This window comes from Poecilia reticulata, chromosome 19 (genome assembly GCF_904066995.2).
Source record: "Poecilia reticulata chromosome 19, P_reticulata-male-v2, whole genome shotgun sequence".
NCBI lineage: Eukaryota > Metazoa > Chordata > Actinopteri > Cyprinodontiformes > Poeciliidae > Poecilia > Poecilia reticulata.
This window is the reverse complement of record NC_088848.1, coordinates 17,960,376-17,983,644: the sequence shown is the minus strand read 5'-3', so window position 1 is coordinate 17,983,644 and position 23,269 is coordinate 17,960,376. Positions and strand designations below refer to the sequence as shown.

Here is a 23,269-nt window from a genome sequence, read left to right as displayed (position 1 = left end):
AAGCTAAACAATTTAGAGGAGGCCGTGCAGGGACATTTTCAAAATAAGAGTGTTACAAGCTAACCAAAACAACGGTATATGGCAGATTTAGATTTTAAATGATGTGCATTCAAACAGTGCATATGTATCTGATAGGAAATGCACTGTTAAATGAGTTTTTGAAAAAAAATAATCTATGTTCTTATTTACACTTTTGACTCTCTCAATAATTAATTTTCTAGCCTTGCATCCAGGCTGTTCTACAATCACCGAGCAGCTTTTTGCATGTTTTTACTGATATTTTATTTTCATTTTTCAGCTCCAATTGTTTGATGCTGGAAAACCTCCCTACCGTCGCCATAATCTTTAACTACCTCCACAGATTCTCTACAAGATTCAAGAGAGAACTCTTTCTGGTCTGTCCAAAACACTAATATTACATCCATTCAGAATAAATCTTTTTTAATTACCACAGATAGGTATAATTTGGGGCTTAATTCTATATGGCCATATTGTTAATGTCAGAGTAATAAGCTAATTTGTTTGCTTAATAAAGCAACTCTGCATTTTGTTAAAGTTACCGACTAATATATTTTGAATGGAGAACAGCAGGTAGATAACTACTTTGTATCATATTATTTCCACAAGTAATACTTAATCTCCTCCCATTTAGTATTCACAGATTCATCCAATCACAGAGTTTTCTGTGGATCCAATTTATTTGTGGAAATATGGTCTATTTACAAGATGTTTTTCATTGAGAATATCCAAGGTATTTGAAAGAAAATGCAGTTTGGAAAGTTGAAAACCCAAGTCACAATCCTACTTGACTCACTAGGCATTTGGACTTCTACAACATGAATATAAACAAACGTATGTGCAGCTAAAGTAAATTTAAGGATCCCATTTTCAGCACATTTACAACAGATATGAATTTCTATGACAACACCACCAATTATGTTGGGTCTCCAAATAACCCAACAGAATTTTTTCTAAGAAAAAAAAAATGTTTAGAGATAGCATCAGATGGAGTTGTATTAGAAAATAAAGTATTCATTATAAAGTGCATGTAAAAAATGAAGAATGTTGATCTTGGTTGCACGGCAAAAACCTAATTTGTTTTTGAGAGGTCGCGTTCTCCCAGGCCAAACTTTTATCTTGAAGGCTCAGCTGATAAACAGGAAGTTTTGTTCTTCTTTCGTTCCTGATCACTTTTCTGGCTGTGTCTCAATTCAGATGTATAGTTGTCATGGCTGTACTCTGCTTTTGATTTTGAACTGAGGTTGCTGCCCTCAGGATACTTTAAAGAAAATATGATTGAGCAACAGTTCTGCTGCTTAACCCAAAACAACCACGACTCTTACCCTGGTTTCTCTTTAACTCACAGGCTTCCTTGGTAACAGTTGTCAACCACATCTTAAAAGACTATTGGAAAGATGGAAGTTTGGTTAAAAATAATTTATTTACTTTTTAATTCAGCAAATGACACGTTAAACACATGCTAAACCATCATAAAGCATCCACGAAGCATTCAGACGTTCACTGTCTAATTTGAAATACAGAGAGAATTGATTTGCATATCGTCGTAGAAGGGGAAAAAAAATTGCATAAACATTGTAACGCGGTTATCACAGAGGTGCTGTTTTGACATCACTGTTTATTTAAGGCTTCACTAATCATCACATTAAAATATGAGGTTGGTGCAAAGATCTTTGTGCAGCAGCTTAGCTCGTGTCAGCTCATTGGTTTAGTTGCTAAAATTATATATTTTGACTCTAATGGTTCATAATTAACCAACAGGTAGTTCTATCAAAAACAAATAGATAACTATTTCAGCTAATTAGAAAATGCAAAAGTTGGTTAGGTTGCTTAACATCTCTGTATTAGTAACAGCATTCTTCCAACTGTGTCTGTGCGTAATTATAATTAAACGATGCACTTTGCAACACGACTTTAACCTGAGCTTTGACTCGAAATCTTTTTCTTATTTCCAGCTTAAAAGAATTTGGCTTAGATATATTTCTAAGTGGAACCTTCACAGATAAGGCACATGCAATCCAGGATTACATGCAAAAAGAACCAAACCTCAAAATTAGCAATAAAAGTAAAATGCATGAGCTTTGAGCAAGTTCAATGTAAGCGTCAGTGCATTTTTAGAAGAACGTCTGCTGCATTTCTAGAACAAATAAGTACAGTATATACAGAAGGAGACTCAAAATAAATTCCAGTAGCTGATGGATGTAAAGAGCCCGGAGTGTTTTGGCTCATTAGTTTGAATTTTTATGCAGCAGTGCAATCCCATATTTCCTCTGCTCTTCCAGCTGGTTTTAGGAAACTAATGTCTTTGCAACCAAATGGATTTAAATAACACATTGATAAGAATAAAAAAAGAAAGAAAAACTTCAATTAGATCATTTAACTTCTTTGAATTCAATAGGATATATATATTTCTTTACATTTATGTTCATAAATGATTTCTGCAAACATTTTACACATTTACCGTGTCCCTGTCTTGAGATTTCATTTCTTTGTGTCTTACATTCGTAGTAAGAAGCTGGTTTGTCTCGATGTTTTTTTTTTTAGCATATTTGCATTTTTCAACACACGCAAAATAACATTAAGTTGGCAAAAAGAGTCTCGCTGACAGCGTCCTGCGACGCAATTAGCTGCATTTGAAACAACAGCGAAACAAAAACACACCAAAATATTGTCCACGCAGAGAACCGTCAAAAAGCAAGATGCCTGTAAACCGGCTATGTTACAAATGTCTAACCCATGGTAATCCATGGTAATATTAGCATCACAATAATCTGCAAGTACATACAAATTAAGTGTCGTTTGTTTCATGGCTTCTCAATAAAAGGAACTTATTTGGTAAGCTGGAGGCTAGACTTTAGTCTATGACTCAGTTATTATGGTATTCATGGGAGGATATCCACACAGGCTGGCGTTACTGTACATCCTCCCAGCAGAAAATGCTGTGCCTAAAGTTTCATTTTCATGTTTCATCTTTGACTTTATGCAGTGAGTCAAATAAAACAAGCAAGAAATTGCAAAGCGGAAGAAAATCAATGCATATAAAAAAAAAAAAAAATCTGAAAAGTATGCCGCACATTTGAACTTGGACCCCTTTACTCTGTTGTGACTAAAAATTTCAATGTAATCAACTGCCTTCAGAAACCACCCCAATGTTTCACCATCAACCAGGAGAATAACTCTAAACACATGATATTTATGTGTTAGAGTGGCCCAGTCAAAGCCCAGTGCACACTTTCAAGACTTTTTGGATTTTTACTAGTAAAGGTTTCATTATTTTTCCTCCGTATGGCAATTAAGTACGTCTTGTGTTGGTCTGCCACCAAAAGCGTGAATAAAATACACAGACGATTTTGGCTGTAAGGGGGTACAGATACTTTTGCATAGCATTGCACACGATGTGAGTTTTGCAGCTGCTTAAAGGCATATCTTCAACAATTTGGCTAAAGTTGTGCTCACGCTCTGAAAGTCCGCCGCTAGCTAAGTACAGAAACTCATAAGGCAATATTCCCTTAGATTAAAAATGCGGTTTGCACATCGCGAAGCGTGAGCTTCTGATGACAAGAGAGTTTGGAGAATCTCTTCTTGGCAGAAGGTAAACTGTGGATCGTCCACGTTGATACCTGGCTCCATGTTCTCCTCGACTCGACTCTTCCAAGGACGTACTTGTGAATTTTTATATCCCATGAATGGCAGCGAAAAATTTTGGGAGCGGCAGGGAGGTTCCTCCCACTCAGCGGCTCTCTGCGTACCCTGTGACAGCCTGTGGTTGGAGGTGAGACTCAGAAGTAGCTGCAGCAGCCGGACTTCTCCTTCTGTGACTCGATGTATTCGTGAATTTGGAACTTGGGCTCATTGGGGTGCTGGATGGCCCGGTGCTTCAGCTCCCTGACGGACAGAACAAAAACAACTGCTGTAAAAAAAAAAACAATGACAAATATTGGAAACCCTCATGTCCCAGGTAAAAAAAAAAAAATGAATTGGAAACATCTTAAAATAAAACAAAATACATGTTTTTAAATAATTACTCCACAAATCTTCCCCCCAGCACTGTGAGAAATACAAAGGAAGGCTGCCACCACAGTTTATCTTTATCTGACTTTCAAATTTGTTTGCTGATCTGGGGTGGAAGCAAAAGCGAAATAAACTTATCAAAAGCAGGTGAACACTTCCCTCCAGCCCCCCATCAACCCGTATGAACTGCCTCATACTTGGCTACGGCTGTGAAGGCGAGCTCTACGTTGACTCCCGTCTTGGCGCTCGTCTCCATGAAAGGGACCGAATACTCCTGGATGAACGAAGGGGAGCAAACAGCGGTCAGAAGCAGAACCCGTAGTGTCAGTGGTGTTTTGTGTAGCTGTGCGGAGACTCACTCTGGCCAGCCTCTCTCCTTCGTCTCTCCTGATCGCTCGTTCGCCGCTCATATCGGCCTGAAACATGGACGCAGCACAGAGATGCTCAGATTAGATTAAATGTAGTGAGCAGATTTTCCTGTGCAGCGTAGCTTTTAGTTAGATCACTGCTTTTGAAATCAGCTTTCATGCGGCATGTATTTGAACATGTTTTAATGTATTTGTATTCCCTCACATGTAAGAACAAGATTGGAGAAAAATAAATGTTTGGAGTTTGTGGATGTTCAACTTTCTGAGTTTAACACTCGAGATTGACTGCTTGTGACTTGTTTCCTCCCCGAAATCTCCTTCTCATATTTCAAAAATGTATTCCTAAATCGACTCTGTAAGACGTCTCTTCAGTTATGGGAAATGTGCAACATAAAACATATCTGTTATTTCACTATATGCTGATTTATATTTCTGAATAAAATGATGTGAATGATGCCCGAATTGTTCGATATTTTTCTACCGAGAGGTCAATGAAGTGAGACATTAAAAAAAATCTGTGTGTATTTACATGATATTACAATTGGAAAGTCAAAAATGGCCCAAAAGTTCTCATAATTGATGACCCGCTTGCTAATTGGTTCTACTGCACTGTAAAACAAAACCATGTCTAATTTACAGAACATACGGAGAGCTGTGGTTGCTAAAATTTTACCGTATACTGTAAAATTCTAACAACTACTAGTATCTTACCACAAATTAGAGACTTTTTTTTTAACAGTGTGGTATTTTGACAATACCTTTTTTTTCTTCTAGCAAATCTTTTTTATTTTTATTATTTGATAGTTAATTGACAGGAAAGTGAGAGAGGGGGAAGACATGCAGTAAAAGTCGCCAAGGCCGGGAATCAACCCTGCGACAGCTGCGTTGAGGACTAAGGCCTCCATATGTGGTTTGTGCTTAACCCCTGCGCCACCACAGCACACCCATTGACAATACCTTTAAGCTCTGCATCTTGGAGGTTGGAATACCTCTACGCTATCATCCTCATCTTTGACTTATTGCTATTAACATATCTGAACACCACATCCAAACTTAGCAACTTCCGCTCTGTTTCACCGAAGCTCACAACCTTCTGCATTCGATTAGCTTCCATTACATACCGAGCTCTGCAAACATCGCCTTCTCACCTTGTTGCCCAGCAACATGATGACTACGTCGGTCTGTGCATACTCATGGATTTCTGTTAACCACGCCTGGACCGAGAAAACGAAACAAGCACACAGAGAAGGTGGTTAGCGGTGTGTTACAGTGTTCCTGCAAGTAGACTCTCTCACACAGATGTTTGACAACGACCCGCGCTGCACATGTGACCATAGGGTGGGAAAATGTGCAAATGTTTGCTCTAATAAGGTGGCGTTTTACGTTGACCTACGCTCGAACAGGTCTTACTAGTTTCCAGGTCCCCTGGTTACTTTATGTTTTCGTCGCTGGCGAGTGTGAGACTCACCCTGATGTTGTCGAACGACGATTTGTTGGTGATGTCATACAGAAGCAGCAAAGCTTTGGAAAAAGAAAAAAAAAAAAAAAAAGGAAGAAAGAAGCAAATCACGGCTCCGCATGTACAAAGAACTTTGTAATTCACGTTGTGATTCATTCATTCTCACCATGTGCGTCTCTGTAATATGCGTGAGTCACACTTCTGAAGCGTTCCTGTCCTGCTGTGTCCCAAATCTGAAACAGAAACCACTCTGATCTGCTTCTAATCGCCTGTTGTCTTCACTTACATAGCAAAGGAAGTTGAAATAAATAAATAAAACAAAAAAAAATCAGCTAATGTAGGAATACTCTATTACTCGTGAAGTAAATCCATTGCCTGTTAAAAACGGATGTGAACACTGACCTGTAGTTTGACTTTTACGTTGTCAACAGTTACCTCTTTATTCTGAGGGGAGGGGTGAAAGGGACAAATGAGAAAAGCAAGAATAAATAATATTATTAGAGAGGAGCTGACACTTAAAAAAAAACAAAAAAACAAGTCTCTTAGGAACATGAGTGATGGCATCGAGATGGGAGAAAGTCTTCGGTCTCCAGTAGTTTGTGGATCCCAAACGTACCGTGAATCCAATTCCAACTGTGGCAGAAAAGGAGCCTGGGATGAATTTGCCCTGGTCAAACTGAACCAGAAGAGAGGTCTTCCCTACGCCGCTGTCCCCGACCAAGATTGTCTGCAAGAAATCATAAACAAAACACAAATATTAAGATTTTCTTTTTTTTTACAATCATCACCATACCCCGAGTGGCCTGCATTAGGCCAACAGTGAAGCTGTTTCCATAATCTGCATGGATGTTTGAGAATTCTGACCAGGGCTGAAATGATTAGTTAATCACAATGAATTGGTTATAGAAATAATCATTAATTAATTTAGTAATGGATGAACTGTTAAGAGTATGAAGGCGAGAAGAGAACCGTCAGGGCAGTAATTTAACCAGAACTGTTTATAGATGTACACATTTTGCATTTAATATGTGAAATAAAATACTAATAAGAGTTTTATTTATTTAAATTAATTGCTCATTTGCATTTCTAATATTGTATTATTTTTAATGTTGTTTAAAAATTATTAAATTGTTAATTTGCATCTTTTAATGTATTCCTAGTATTGTGTAAAAAAGGCTTTATACAACATTTAAGGGGGCTAAATGAAGAGTATGCATACGGCGCCAATTTCTTATCCGATTAATCGATTAATTGTCAGAAGAAACATTGATTACTACAAATAATTGTTAGCTGCAGCTCTAATTTGTACTTAGTAACAAAAAGGTTGTTACTGTCCACACCTTCACCCCATGTTTGCTTAGGAGGAAGAACGGCTGAAACAACGCAGTCCACACATTTTCCTTCAGTGGGCAAGATTTTAATAAATGGATGGCGTTATATAATAACATGTTCTGACTTTGGTTGTACTCTGTCTAATTTAGAAGGTATTCCATATTTCTTCCATATTACAAGTAAATATATCTAACTTCTTGGTGACAAGACTTTTCTCTGCTTTAACTTCTTAAAACCTATTAATACTTCAGCTATGAACAAAGATCTGCGTCATCCAAGAAATTTCTTTCTTTTTTTTTCTTCCCCCCTCCGAGCTGCTCGAATAATGATAATATCTTTTCTAGGAGTTCCGCCGTGCACCGCTCTCGCAGCGTGACTCATAAGCTGGAGAATGTAACCTTCAAGGCAATAAAAAAATGTAAAAAAAAAATAAAAAATCACTGAAAGACAGCTTTCAGAAGCTCCCAAGTCAGTCGCCAGGGACACCAATGAATTCGTCATCTTTGTTTGAGCTGCTTTTCATTTATGGAGTCTCACCACCGAGGCCCCGCTCCCTCCCCCACAGACGTGACGCTGTCCAACTGAGTCACTGACGGAAAGTGAAGGGAAGCTGCTCTGGCATCTGGGCTTAGAATTAGACAACGAGGGTAAATACACACTTTTATTCTTTTAATAATACCATTGCAGTGGTCAATTGGCATCTTGAAATTAGTCCGCTAGCTATCTACACAGCTTTTCATTTTCGTTTTGAGACGTTAGCATCGTTTCAGACGTTAGCAAACTTCACGTTCTAGTTATGAAGATAAATATTCATGAGTTCAAACCCCACTATTTTATCACTGGCCACACCCGTGTCTTTGTTGTTTTTTCTTTTTTTTCCCGCCGAACTCCACTTCAAAATTCATAATCTAAAATCTTCCAAACATCACATGAATCTGTACAGGGGAAAAAAAAAAGCTGTTTAATGCTTATGACTGTGCTAATAGACAGTAGACGAGGGGAAAATGAGTCTGAATCATCCAACCCCTCTGGGGACTGGAAGCAATTAGGAGTTAGAAGTTGCACTTAAGAAGATTTTACTTTCATGTGTCAGAGAGGAAGAAAGAGAGTTGTATTGTAGGGTTTTTACTCTGCCTCAGGGTTCCCTTTTTATTATTATTATTATTATTATTTCTGAGTCTTTCTCTTGTTTATGCAACTGAACATGGCTGCCTTCTTGCTGCCTTAGTTTGGCAAAATTAGAGACGCAATGTCAGAGAATTGAAATCGTCCCCACCTCTCAGGACAAGTTTCCATATTGCTTCTATTTCTGGCTGCGGATAAGCAATAAAAAGATGCGAATTTGAAACCAGAGGATATTGCAACCTGGCATCTGTCAAACACACAGATATAACAGTGTGCATATTCATTTTTGTTTTTGTTGTTGTTTTATTTGTCTTTTTTTTTTTTTATCAATCAATGACATACTATGTGCGGTTTCACCGAAATCAGACCCAAAATATGAAAACCCTAAAGACAAATGTTAACAGTACTGCTTGTATAACAAATACTGATGGATCATGAAGTATACGTTCTTTCACCAGTTAAACTACATAGTCCAAGATCCACTGTAGCACTTTAATTCAATAATTTTTCCAATTTCTAAATTAGTACAAACAACTAACAAGCCAGAGTTAATAAAAATTCTTCTTAGGATTATGTCTAATTCTAATGGAACCATCATTTTACTACTGCTTACACATGGTGTACAGGTATAGATATTAAAAGTTCATGCAAGTTCATGTACTCAGTACTTGGTTGGGGCTCCTTTTCCATAAATTACTGCATCAATACTGTAGCGGACTTCGGCTCATCTGCATGGCTCGTTCTGGTGTTTTTCATCTCATCGTTGACAAAACTCCAGAGATTCAATGTGGCGTTTGGGTCAGGTTTGTTTCCAGGCCGATAAAAGCAAAGTGACACCGCGGTTATTAAAACAGGTGTTTGTACGTATGGCTGTGTGGGCAGAGTAAAGCATGAACCGCTCTAAAGTTTCCAGCATTGAATTCAGACTCCGTAAAAAACACAGCGAACCTACACCAGCAGCACACGGAAACCTTGCACTACACTTCTCACAATTGTTGGCAGTGGGAGACAAATGCGAAAAGATTAGAAACAGAGAGAGTGGGAAGATTTAGAAACCAGCGGGATGCAGAACAGCTGGGGAAGAGCGAAGAGCAGGGAGAACGAGGGAAGGTCGCTAATTAACGAATGAAACACAGATACACATGAAAAGTGTGTATCTGTCAGTGACCCAGAAGGCGGACGGACAAACGGAGGCGGGCCAAGATGGCAGACAGAAGCATCAGTGCTGCTCACATGTATAATTACTGTCTCTGTCTCTTCAGAGACAAAAAGGCTTGATTTTACCCTAGTTTGCCCTGAAATGCACCTGCTGCTGTTGCAGAGGAAATCAGTGTGGCTATTTTATTTGTGCACACTTTATTTTGAAGAACAAGAAAACAAAGAAACAGAAAAGATCACAATATAATCCAATAAAGAAAAAATCCTTACAGCCAAAGTCGGTTTGAGCGGTAGAGCTATGGCAATATATATATATATATATATATATATATATATATATATATATATATATATATATATATATATATATATATATATATTTTTTTTTTTTTGTCTAACTTATGCATTCTCTTACAACCTGCCAGCCTTTCAAGTGAATAGCGCTGTTTAATGACTTAAAGTAGAAGCGATTAATCTCTTCGACTTCCTCCAACCCACACATTTGGGCTTTCGGTGTGGAAATCCTGATCCAGTTTCTCCCACTTTTTCCTCCTCCTCAGCTGCTACTTCAGGAATGAACCCTTCGTTACGTCTCTGCCGCCTCTTCTCGTGTTTCAGAAACTTCGATAGGGAATTTTCTATCAACAGGCCTTTCATGTTCTGAAAAAGATCTCCAAATAAGCACCTAATGCAACTCTGAAACCAGCCCAGTAATTCGGCATGAAATGCAACAGGATGTGGCGATAGATTGTTTTTCGTCTGTGACGTTTTGTAATGCTTGGTAGAGAGTAAAATGGCAAGAAATTGATTTAAGTACGATTACACATTCCGTAAGTTTCAAAGATTTATGACTCTTTTATAATGGTTGGAAATTGGTCAAAATTCAGTCAGTAAGTCTTGCCAGTCTTGTAGCATATGCTTAAAACATTTCTCCTTTTAGTCATTGCTGGCTCTTGTGCTGTCGTATCAATTGACTGCGAAGCACTTTGTGATTTAAAAAAAATATAAATAACGTCCTACTTACTTGCCTGCTCTGAGAGGCTCATTGTCACCCCTTGAAACCAAATCCCGCCTCATTTTGACTCATTATGGTCTCATTGGTGCTTGGATTTGATCTCAGATAGTTAGCTTCCTGTGACATGGTGCTTCATCTCGTTTTTGTGCCTTTTTTTTTATACATACATAATCTTCAAATTGTGGCCCGGACTGTTGGAAGCAGTTGCTCTCGAAGGGCATTGTGACCGCGCTCTGTTTACTGCCGTCTTGTTTGGCAGAGCCGGGAGTTTAATGGATGAGAAGCAAATCCACAAACAGATTGAATCAGTGTTTCACTGTTAGCACAATGCAGGGGCCCAGTGTGGCTTTTATCATATAAGAAAACCTGAGTGTAGCTTTTTCATCAATATTCTGTCCGTTCTTGTACTTCATTTTATTTTATTTTGTTCCTATTTTTGGAAAGAAGTGGCTTATTTGGTGCTTTTCTCTACAAACGGTGGTTGTCTGAATGTCTTTAGCTCACCGGTGGTGACATTTCTCAGGAAGGAACAATACATGCCCTTCCTGGACACCCCTGGATGTTGTTCTCAAAACTTCCTAAATGCGACTAAATCTCTCACTTTGTGGTTCTGGACGATCAAGAAAACTGATCCTTTCATCAATCATCAGTAACAGAGAGCTAGGTGCAGAACAACGATAGCTGTATCATGTTTATTTCTAACACAAGAAACAGCAGAAGTCAGTCTGCCGATTGGTGAAATAAAAAATGATTTCAGCCAATTTTTTCTTTTTTTTTTCACAGCTTCATTTCTGTTGATAAATTACTGTCGTTCAGTTAGCCGTGAATCATGCTCAAACACACTCCTACACACACACGTCTTCGGGGGTCATTAGAGGCATTAAGTCAAAGTGCTTTTGGTTAACATACAATCAGGTCCATTTCATGTCCAATCTGACCGCCGGCTTTTAAGACAGCCGGTCTCCTCATCGTGTCTCAGAGAGACACCACATCCACTCAGAGAGAGTTGAGGGGGCTTATCTCGTTGGATGCTGGGCGGTTAAAGAGGGGTGTAGTGTGCTGCGGACTCAAGCCAGCTGAAGGCTTTTTGAGTTTAAGCTCATGGAGAGTTTGGTAATTCGATGTGACATTTGACTGAAGCCTAAAGGGACTGTTTTTTTTTCTCTCTCTCTCTTTTTCTCTCTCTTTATGTTTTTTGCTCCACTGATAGTGAAGCCTCTGAGTCAGCTGGAGGGAAGAGATTCAATGTACTGCTGCACTTTATAAACCACAGACTAACACAGCTAACACCGTCCTGTAGGAACTTAAATGGTGGATGGGGAAAGAAGAATGGGAATGTTACATTTAACCTAGTTGAGCAGATTTTCATCATTTCTTCCCCCTACATTTTGATGGTTTGTGTGAAATTTTCCTCTTGTGCAGAGAATAAAAACAGCAACTAATCATATATATATATATAGAATTGGCCTCTTTCAAAGCCTTCTTTCGTTCTCCGGCAGAGTGGAACATTAAGCTGACAGCATCACCCCCCCAGAAGGAGAGGGTATGGTCGGTGCTGGGAGTTGATCGGATGCCTGAGTGAGTTTGGAAGGAGACCAACTCCAGAGAAAACTGCATCAAAGTCCGGATCAGCACCACGGACAGCGCCGAGCTATAACCGGAGCCGATGACAAATTAGTCAAAAAAAAATAAATAAATAAAAATAAATAAATAAATAAATAAATAAATAAATAAATGATGAAAACACAAACAAATAAACAATAATAATGGCTTAAAAAAAAGGAGAAATCTTGCCTCCAGCAGCTTTGTTTACCTTATGCACCAGGTCTTCGTCGTAGCTCGGAGCCGGCGGGGTCTTCGCCTGGTTCTCCGTGTTCTCTCCGGAGCCGTAGCCGCTGTCGGGGTTGATCTCCGGGTATGCCGTCTTGTAGCACGCCGAGATCGGCTCCATTGACTCCATCCGCTCCATCCCGGACGTGCTCTCCCACCGCGCGCCGCTGAAACGACAGATCCGCGGAAAACCCGGAGAGGAGAAGGAGACAGAAAGAGCTGAGAAACTACGCACCGACCAGAACCTCCCCCACGCAGCACCGCGGTCTCAGTGCTCTCCTCCTCCTCCTCTTCCTTCTCCTCCTCCGGCTTCTCCGCGCTCCTAAATAAGCTCCTCCTTGGGGGTGATTCACTTTCTACATCACTTAACATTAAAAACAAAAACAAAAAAAGAAAGAAAAAAGACGCGTCGTGATGGTTAACACGCACGACGCTTGACGCGGTGTAACAGCTGGGCGGAGGATGGAGAGAGCAACACACTGAGTTGGAGATTGTGTGGATGATTTGGACGTTAGCATGAATGGAGGAGCAGAGGCTATGGAAACACGTTTGAGGATTTATTTGTATTTTCTTGATCAGTAGTTCCCTTGTATTTCGACTTGAGGACAATAAAATAACATTGAGAGGGAGTCGTGGAACTTACTGTAATGCTGTTTAACAAAGTGATAAATAATTTGTGCCTGAAAACCATCAAACATTGGCAGTTTAGTGACTCTACAGCAAAAATATTATTGGTCCTTAACAATAAATGTAGCAGATAACTTCAGTTTTACATCTCCGAATATGATCTGTTTTTCTCAGTTCTTTAACTGAAGCTTGTCTTTACCCTGTCCAGTTTTAGGTGAATGACTTAAGATCCATCAGTGAGCAGCATTAGCTCCAGGTCACACTCCAGAGAACAGCATCAGTGATAGAGAGATAGTACCTCATATTGAGATAACTATCTCATAATGAAATACAGTTTTGTAGTATATCATTATATCTCATTACTATAATGAGATATAGTATTATATCTCAATATAGTAATACTATCTCAATACAATGAGAAAACATCTCATTATATTGAGATTATTATATTATGTCTCATTGTTATAATAAGATGTAAAAATATCTCATAGAATAATGAGACATTATGAGATACTACAATATAGTATTTCATTATAATGAGATAATACTCATTATTATAATGAGATAGCTAACACTCATAATACTCATTATTATAATGAGATAGTATCTCATTATAATTAAATACTATATTGTAGTATCTCATTATGTCTCATTATTCTATGAGATATTTTTACATCTTATTATAACAATGAGACATAATATAATGTCTCATTAGTACTATAATAGTACTATTATGTACTATTATGAGTACTATTATAGTACTCATAATACTATTATGAGATAGTATTATGATACTATCTCATAATAATGAGATAGTATCTCATTATGAGATAATTATTAGATACTCTCATTATAATGAGATAATAATGAGATACTATCTCATTATAATGAGATAATATATATTTATCTTTGGCAAAAACAGGTTTCCATGGGAAATAAAAACCTATCAGGGATTTAATTGCTCCATTGTTCGTTCTTGTAGGTTTCTGTAAAGTGCAGTAGTGCAGAGAATTTGAATGTTCTGTTGTTGATCCTCGCTGTTCTTAGGAATGAGATCTTTTAGTTGGTCTGAGGTAATACTGGAATGCTGGGACATTGAATTAAAGCAATATTCTGTCCTTGGTGAAATATTTTTCACATTTCCTCTAAAATGTACCTGGTTTTTTTTTTTTTTTATCGTGCTAATGTTCATAAAGTGTACTTCATTAGCAATTAAAATAAACCAAAAGATTAATTGGAACATACTGTGATCACAGTGCTAATATATAAAATATATGGTGCTTATATATTTAGAAAACATTCTAAATATATATGTAATTCAATAAAAAAAAGGTACTCTTAAGATTGTGACAAAAGTGATAATAAACATTGCAAAGATGACTTTTCAAATATGGTTCAGCAGTTTTAAATTCTAAACTAATGAAACATGCCTGGACCAAAAAGATGCTACCTCTAGAAAAGACTGAAAAATAATGTGAGCACAGGGACATGTTTAACTTTTAGGTGTGTCCTCTAATCAGCATCACCAGCATTTTCAAGTGAATGAACAAATTACTGCTTCATATTGAACTAGTTGAACTAGTTTACATTTTTGCCCAGTTAGTTGAATAAAACGTTTTATAACACATTTGTTGAATAGTGGTGCCACTTTTGTCAGCCAGCTGCTACTGAACACAGCATACTGTATAGTGGGGTAATCAAAAAATACAAAAAAAACCTCATCCTATGTTACTTGTTGTGCATTTCGGAAGTAATTCAAAAGATATGTGCGATCTGTTGCTTTGATCATTACCATACCTTCTTCTGTCTGTTTGCACTTCCAGCAGCTTCCACTAGAGTTTGCAAAAGACTCAGCTTCAAAGTACCCGTGTTTTATGTTTTTTCCCCCCAGAATGGGGGCAGGAGACGCACCTTCTCTCTCTCTCTCTCTCTCTCTCTCTCTCTCTCTCTCTCTCTCTCTCTCTCTCTCTCTCTCTCTCTCTCTCTCTCTCTCTCTCTCTCTCTCTCTCTCTCTCTACACGGCGTTAATATTTACTCACTGGCTCAGGACAGATAGTTAAAAAAAAACCAAGCATAAAGACTGTTCCCTTGTAGTTCAAGTGGAAAGCAAGGACTCATTTGAAAGAGACGTTTATGTATGCAGAGAACAAAACCCTGTGGAGAGACTGAGAATATATATATATTTTAAACTTTTCTAACTTCTGGCTCCACCAGGGTCTCCTGCCATGGATCCGTTCCTGCTGACTGTCATCTTGGGTTCAGGTAAATCATTTGTCTTTGACTTGTTTCTGCGGACAGGATTGAACTCTGAGGAGAAAACAATGTCATGTACGAATTCGCTGGATCGTTCTGTACACCGTTTTAGACCGTCTTGCCGTAAGCTAGAAAACGTCAACAAGACTTGTTTGAGTCTGATCAACGACTTGAACAAGTTTGCGTGTGGATCTGGTTATCTGCCATAAACATTTTTGGGTTCAAGCAGTAATTTAAAGAAAACAAAAGAAAGTTCCAGCCTCATTTAATTGAATTTAGTTTCCATACATGTTCAAATAGTTGACAGAAATTACTCTGTATTCTTTTTTTCCTTACTTTTATTGCCTTAGTTTACAAAATTTTGCTCTGAAATTCCTTCAAGCAATTTTCTTCCCCACATTAGACTTTACTGAAGTGTTTGCAAACTATTAAAGTGAGACAGTTTTCCTTCAAGTCCAATGATTCTACAATAAGGAATTTTGTATTTCAATAATACTTTTAATATTACAAAAATTGTACTATTGCTGCTTATATTTGCGAAACACACCAGATTGACACTGTGGAGGTAAAAGTGATGCACTGTAAAAATGTAAAATATTGCAGTGTAGCCTTTTTTAAACTGACTATCATTGACAACGAACTGCAAAGTGTCACTTCCTGAGTGATACGTAACCACAGACTTCCACTGTTCACACAAATCTTTAAAAATAAGTCACAGCCACTTTAAGATGCTTTTCCTCGACCCTGCACAGACCAGCAGTGTGTTGTACGGCGGTTTAATTATCGACCTGGCCGCGAAAACAGACCTGCTCATTACAAGATGCAGAAATAACAAGATGAAAGCACTCAAAGTTTAGTATTGTCACATGTGCGATCGAAACGAGACAAATTAACACAGAGACACAAAGGCACTGAGCTAAAACCCCCCAAACAACAGGGAATATTTTCCTGTAAACGTAGAAGCACGTAATTCTAATAAGATCTCATAAATTGGCTCAGAATCGTCCAGACCTGTAACCTTTTAAAGTTTAATAAACTTTAACCAGTTGAAGGGATGAATCATTCTGCCATCTTTAAGAATCTGCAGCGGTGCAGTGAACATTTAAAGAAAGTCATTCAAAGCGATTTTAAAGGGTGACTTCATTCATTTAGCTTCATATTTGAAAATGTCTTAATCCCATCTGCATTTGCTGTCCTCGTGGATAAGGAAAACGCAACTCCGACCTCCACCTGCTGCTGCTCCTGGAGCGTTTGCGTCAACACGTATTCCGTGCGGTTTGAGCTGTGAATATGGTGCAGAAATGAAGCACATAGAACCTTAAAACACCTGTCAGATGAAATTTAAGAAACACAATAATTAGAGTTGCAACAAAGTTGAGCCTCGTCCCGTGGCTGAGCCACTTTGCTGCCTTCTCTATGGGGATTGTGCTTTCCTCATCTTTCTGTCTTTCTGCTGAAGCTGTTTCATTGCGTTTCTCCTTAACCTCAGGGTCATGTGCAGTCTTCTGTTTAGTGATACTGTTGCTGGTGGTGGTGCTCTACAGAAAGGACCTACTTTGCTGCAGACTGGGGCCCTACAGGACACAGGAATATGCAGTAAGAAGGAACATCGGTTCCACATGTTCCAATATCCTAATACTGACCTTGGTTGTACAATAAGATATAAAGTGAAATCAGGCTGAGGGATGGGGGGGCATTAAAGTTAAATAGTAAGGTGTAGCGGTTTGATACCATGGAAACGGTTTTAGGGCAGCCCGTCATGCTGACATGCTTTTTAAACATGGTCTGAAAAAGCTGTGCCATAAACTGTGACTCAGTTTATTGGTGGCAAAATCTAGCACTAAGAGCAAAGTGGTCATAACTGTCTTTATGCAGTAGGAGTTTTTTTTTCCAGCTTGCGTCAATATCAAATGTGAAATGAATGTCAATACATTTTTCTTTTAGTTAAAAATATATTTAAAACTAAAAAAATTTAGCTTGAAAGGCAGTTAATAAAGGTTAATAAGTAACCTTTAGTACAATGAAGGTTATTACGTCTCATTGTAATGACCTTGATTTTTTTTTTCATAAATAGATGTCAGTCGTGACCTTACATCTTTTCATATTGCAGTAGTATTTACAAAAACCCCCAAAACAAAACAAAACTATTTTTAGTTCTTCCTTTTGAGAATGTGATTCAAATTTTTCTTTAGAGCCAGAAGTTGTACCAAGAGTCCAAGAGTAATGACTTATTTAATCTAAAAATAAAAATCATAGCAGATAAGATATGCAATTCTGTAATAATTACAGTTAATAAGAGTTGTGGTCTATCAGTAAGACTTTTTAAATGTATTACAATATCAGGCACCGGCGTCCAGCACTCCTGAACACTTAAGGGTAGTATGAAAAAGTATATATATTTACAGAAAATGATTAAAAAGACGGAAGAATTCTGAGTTTAATATCAGAATCCTGACTCTTTTTTTTTAATTGCAATTTTGACTTTAAAGTGAGAATTCTGAGAAATTGTAATTTTAAAACTGCTTTGGACATTTATAGTGAAATAAAGAAAATGTGTGTGTGTGTGTCTTTTTGTTCTTATGTATGTAAACCTATGCTTTCAACTGCACTTAGAGCACACATGTATCTAATCTCGCTGTGGGTTTGAACTTCATTCCCAGAATGAGCTGCCCCAGTACAGCAGCAGACATTCTCTCATCGGCATCGCCCACGGTGGGCACAGTGCCGCCTTGAATCAGCGAGCGATGGGATCACAGGTAAGAAGTGTCACTTAGGATTCTTAAAAAAAAAAAAACCCTAACGCTGTGCATGAGAGCTGAAAACGAAAATGCCTCGTTTGGCTTTTTCTCTAATCGTTCCTCAGCTTCCTGGAACGCTGTTTATCATCGGAAAGCCAAACGACTACCAGCTGCCGGGCCCGCAGCCACGACTGCCATCTTACGAAAGCGTGCGGAAGAAGGACCGCCAAAGACAGATCCACAGCATGATTGCTCAGCGCTTTGGCCTGGGTGGCAGCCACGATGAGGTAAAGTCCTTCAGTTCTCCACTTTTAAAGAATCAGTGGTCACTTTACTAGGCGCGCCAGTGGGAAAAGGCCTTTTTATGGAGCGGCTTTAATGCTGTACATGTCGGCAACAGGTCTGGTTATTAAGGAGATTCTCTCCCCAGCAGAACTAGCAGAGTGCGTGACACAGTGGAGTCTGTTATCACCAGGAAATGTGGCCACGATAGGAGGAGTGGCTGCGACATAAAAGTCCAAATTTACACCTGTAACCGTAAGGAAACGATTCTAAGGGTGATGAATGAACGGCAGTCAAATATAATCGGATTTAAGTAACTTTGTTGAAGTAAAATTGAAAAACACTGTACGCATTTATGGTTTTACACAAACGGCTGATATGTTGGGGGGGTTTTACACACAAAAATCTCTCAGTTCTGCAGAGAATTGTTAGAGATAGAGGAAATATCATCAATTTATTTGAATGATAGTTGTGTATGATGAACATGTCTTCTTAATGTCAGAGGACAGACCAGAAGAATAACCACTGGTTAACACTAAGACATGCAGAATCATAACTCTGATTGCACAACGCAAGAAGCCTTGAAGCTACTGCCACCCTGATTAGCCATAAACAGGAAGCTGAGGCTATAGCGGCTTCCATATCAACTGTCCATGGTCTGCTTTAAAGGAACCAGAGTTCATTTAATCAGATCGTTCGCTCAGATGTAAAAGCTCATTGGAGCCAAACACACAAACTCAAAATGTGTCCTCACTTTGAAAATGAAAATGGATTATGAAGCACACCAAAGAGAACAAGTACGACCAAAACAGAAAATAGTGAATTCTCTAGCCCAATCAAACTGAGTCTTCCAGATAGTAGAGTCGGAATTTGGCATAAACAACATAACACGATGGAGTCATCCTGTCTAGCATCAGGTTGGTTGAAATGGTGTGATAGTTTTGTGGGTTTCTTTCTTGTAATTCTTCATTTTAGACCCCTTTGTTTAAATTCCTCAGTCTGCCAGAGTATCAACTATGTCCGTCCCTTTAAGGCGACAGTGTGGCATCGTAATGCATAAAGTCACAAAGATCAAATCATTACCATGTGCGTTCCAAGGTACGATGAATTATGAAAAATACATTTGCTTGATGCAGACAGACACAACAGTTTAAAAAAAGAAAACAAAAGAAAAACCTCACGTTTTTCAAAAATAAGTTTGTGATGGTTTTTCGTCTATATCGAAATTACTGTATTTCACAAAACTGCAACGGAAACACTTTCTTTGCATCGCATGCGTCACGTGATCAACAACCGGATGTCACTGCTGGTGGAAGAGACGAAGCAGACGACAGGAAGTGGTAGGACGATGATGGCGTGGCTTGTTTTTTAGCAACTTATCACGTGAACAAACTTGCAAACGCGTTATTCTAAATGCATTTCTTATTTAACACACAGTTTTTAAATTGTGTTTTTCCGACACTAGTGGAATATCGACAACATCTTGTGCACATTTGCAGTTGAAGTGCAGCTACAGATGTACAGCCAGCAAATCTGCAGCAACTGACCAAAAGGTCTTTTTAAATTTTTACTGTGTTGAATGTGTGATATGATCAATTCAGATTGTTCTGCAGGCAAAATCTACAAGCGTTGTGTACCTAATAAAGTGACCACTGGTTGTATAACATATATTTTTGCTCTGATGTTTTGTTAAACCAATTTAAGCATCAAATTCTTTCACAATATCTGATCTGTTGGTTTGTAAACATCACATATATATTTTTTTGTTGTCTTATTTCGTTCCAGCCGCCACCAACATACGAGGAAATATTTTCTTCTAATCCACAAGCTTCTCCAACAAACAATCAATCTTTGGACGTTCACCTGTCCATAAACGCCTCACACTTGTGTGAAGAAACGCGTGGCACAGCGGCGCAGAGTTAAGCTTCTGTCTCCCCGACGGGCAGAGAAGACCTCCGCTGCCAAGACATTTCTACTGTTTCTGTTAACCGAACGGCCGTTTGAGTCAGAGCTGACGAATCTGTTCAATTCTTGGGGGTTATTCACGTGCTAATAACTCTGACTCAAGCTGTGCGCTCCTCCAGCCTGAGCCGAGCATGACTGTGCTGCCTTCTCGCGTTTTCAAAGGGTGGCTCAAAACGAGCCTGACAGACGTACGACGATTAGCAAAAAGGGCACAAGCCGTTGCTGAAGGTGCCAGGTTTTTCTAAAGTAAAAAAGTCAAATCATTTGAGAAATTTCAGTGCCAGAGATTCACAAAGATTCTTCACAACGCAACTAAAAAGAAACATTTTTTGTCAGATAGAAAAAAAAGAAAAAGAAAAATCTGCATCAACCTGTTGCTATAAGTGCATATGGAGAATATTTGATTTCACATGCTTTTTCAACATTCACTCTTCTTGGTTGCTGTATTAACATTAATCATAGCAAATCTGATGATGAATTTAGCAGTGCATGTTGGATTTTCTCAACTTCGTTTGTAAATTGTTGCTAATAAATGCACTTGGTTTATTTGGCCCTTCAACATCCCAAAATCACACCAGCAGGTCCTCCTCTGAAAAGTTAATAAAAACCCAAATGAATGTGTGTCAGTGGACTACTGAAATCCAACTATGATGTTGTGGAGTGACCTTAAACGGGCCGTTAATGGAAAACCCTCCAGAGTGACTGAACTGAAAGCAATAACGAGTGAACTAAATTCCTGAGCAGTGACTTATTACCAGTTCTTACAAATGCGCTACGTCCTAGAAGATGACAAATAGCTAAATTGTGTGTTTTTCATAGCACTCAATGTTAGATCAAGCATAGAAATACTGCAAACTCTGTTATTAAGTTGCTCTGATATTCTAATGGAGTGTGCTTCACCTCATGCAGTTTTCTGCAGTTTTCATTACTGCAACTACATGCTCCCCCCCCCCCCATCCACAAGTGTTAAAGTTCCCCTTTCAGCTCCTTCAGACTAGCCAGCAACAATTAGCAAACACCTGGTGAAACTGCACATAAGTTGAGCTCATTATTAGAGCTGCTTCTCAGTGAAACAATGGTAACGCTGTTAAAGGGTTAATAGAGGAGCACTGTTCTGGTGACTTCCTGAAGGCAGAGTTTCAGAAAGAGCGGGAGTTTTTAAAGAGACAGAGGCCCAATTTCAAGGAGTTAAATTACGAAGTCAAATTTTTTATATATGTAGCATTTTTATAACAACTGAAGGGAACATACGTAGTTACCCGACTGTGCTATGAAATGGCACTAGGGTAAAAAAAATGAACTAATTTAATAATCTAATCTGATCTTTCACCAGGAGTTTATCCAAGAGTGAATATCAAAAAGCATTTTGATATTCAAACAGGTTTCTTTACGGTAAATCATCAATGGTGCGAGATGAGATGAAAGATGTTCTGTTATTGATCCACTCTTAAGATTCTTAGCGAAGATGCCAAGTGTAGGGAGCTTTGTATCACCTGAGCCACGTCCGGCTTGATACCAGTAAACGCCACTAGTTATGTATGTGCCTGTCATAAACTCTGTTGTCAAAGCATGTTGACTTGGGGTTTTTATGGAAATTCACCATGAAAAAAGCCAATCTGGTAGGGTCTTGTTTGCCAAAACTTTAACACGGTTGGATTCATTTTTCACTGTTAAAATAGGGAAAGTATGGCAGGACAGAGTTACTCTTTAACCAGGGTCAAACATTCACCAAAGGAAACCACAAACCACACACCGACTAACGGTACAAACGATGCCTTGCCATGGCAAACATACTGGCCTTTTACATTTTGTCATGTTGTAACCACAACATCCAATGTATGTTACTGGTAAAACATAGGTCAGAGTTCAGATTTGGTTTTCAGGATTTTTATTTATTTTTTTTACAAATAATCTGAAAGGAGTGGCACATGTTTGCTTGTGTCAGTACAGGTAAAGACAGCTGCAAGTCTTTTTTGGGTATATCTCTACCAGCTTCTTACATATTGGGAAACAAAAATCTTGTACATTCTTTCCATATTTTGTCAGATTTTCAATTTGATTTAGGTCTTAACTTTGATTGTGTCATTCTAGCAAATGAACATCCACTCATGCAGTTCAGGTTGTATTTTCAGTGTCTTCCTTCTGCTACAAACTGAATTTATACCCCAGTCTCTTGTCTTTTGTCAGCCTCCAACAGATTTTCCCCAGGAATGTTGTGTTTACCTTAAATTCGTCTTCTCGTTAGTTTTCTATCAGCTTCTTTGCCCCTTGCAGAAGAAAAGGACACCGCCATGTTTCACTGATGGAATGCCGTTTTCAGGGTGATACACATGATTAGTTTCCTTTCAAGAAACGGTTATTGTGAAACTTTAACTGGGACTTCTTATGGCTTTCTTGCCACTCATCCATGAAGGTCATATTTGTGGAGTCTACAACTAGTAGATGTCCATTTGACTGATTCTCTTACGTGAGCCTCGAGTCTCTGCAGCGCCACAAGTCTGCAGTCATGACCAAACTTTTTCCATTTTCCAGGTAATGGTTTGAACAAAACTGACATGTTTAAATATAACCAAACCTTGCTTTAAACTTCTAGTTCATTTTAGAATTTTGTTTCACTCGTGTTGCTCCACCATAGAAAAAAAAAACACCTTGATTTTATGGTTATAAAGTGAAAGTTTTATATATATATATATATATATATATATATATATATATATATATATAATTTTACAAGGCATTGTACCTACAAGAAGGTTTATATTACTTTCATGTTGGTTAATTTTTTAAAAATTTACTTTCAACCTAGATCTGGGCCCACAGAGCTGTAGACTAAACAGCAAAAAGTTAATAATTTAAAAGAAATTCAGGTTGTTATGTACGGATATTTTCAGTGCATACTGTGGGACACAAAATGACCTACAAGTTTCCAAAACAGAACATGAAAACAGTATGTGGGATACTCCTCCAATCAATCATTCCGTTTTTCCCACTTAACGATGGCATTCAACCTCCCTACTTTACACCAAGCCTCACCCACACTCCCTCCGCATACCACCGACTTCAGATAACTGCTACTTTTTTTTCCTTC

General features: G+C 38.4%; 2 protein-coding genes across 14 annotated transcripts; one reads left to right on the top strand and one right to left on the bottom strand.

Annotated features, from left to right (window-relative positions):
• Nucleotides 1-1,422: 1,422 nt before the first annotated feature.
• LOC103482093 (ras-related protein Rab-37) lies at nucleotides 1,423-12,882 on the bottom strand. Of its 2 annotated transcripts, XM_081600933.1 has the most exons (9): nucleotides 12,300-12,849; nucleotides 6,473-6,583; nucleotides 6,259-6,300; nucleotides 6,023-6,089; nucleotides 5,866-5,918; nucleotides 5,546-5,611; nucleotides 4,389-4,445; nucleotides 4,227-4,303; nucleotides 1,423-3,903 (listed from the first exon to the last, which is right to left on the bottom strand). In XM_081600933.1, the coding sequence occupies exons 1-9, from the start codon at nucleotides 12,453-12,455 to the stop codon at nucleotides 3,798-3,800; spliced, it is 735 nt and encodes a 244-aa protein (XP_081457059.1). In that variant the 5' UTR covers nucleotides 12,456-12,849; the 3' UTR covers nucleotides 1,423-3,797. The 2 variants fall into 2 exon arrangements, with proteins under 2 accessions (XP_081457059.1, XP_081457060.1); XM_081600934.1 differs by lacking the exon at nucleotides 5,546-5,611 and having other exon boundaries at nucleotides 12,300-12,882.
• On the top strand, nucleotides 7,138-20,802 carry LOC145549163 (uncharacterized). Of its 12 annotated transcripts, none has more exons than XM_081600944.1 (8): nucleotides 7,138-7,835; nucleotides 11,697-11,880; nucleotides 11,986-12,064; nucleotides 15,158-15,205; nucleotides 16,710-16,792; nucleotides 17,857-17,952; nucleotides 18,060-18,221; nucleotides 20,002-20,802. In XM_081600944.1, the coding sequence occupies exons 4-8, from the start codon at nucleotides 15,169-15,171 to the stop codon at nucleotides 20,137-20,139; spliced, it is 516 nt and encodes a 171-aa protein (XP_081457070.1). In that variant the 5' UTR covers nucleotides 7,138-7,835; nucleotides 11,697-11,880; nucleotides 11,986-12,064; nucleotides 15,158-15,168; the 3' UTR covers nucleotides 20,140-20,802. The 12 variants fall into 12 exon arrangements, with proteins under 12 accessions (XP_081457070.1, XP_081457066.1, XP_081457071.1 ...); XM_081600940.1 differs by having other exon boundaries at nucleotides 16,698-16,792; XM_081600936.1 differs by having other exon boundaries at nucleotides 7,139-7,835; nucleotides 16,686-16,792.
• The last annotated feature ends 2,467 nt before the right edge of the window (nucleotides 20,803-23,269 follow it).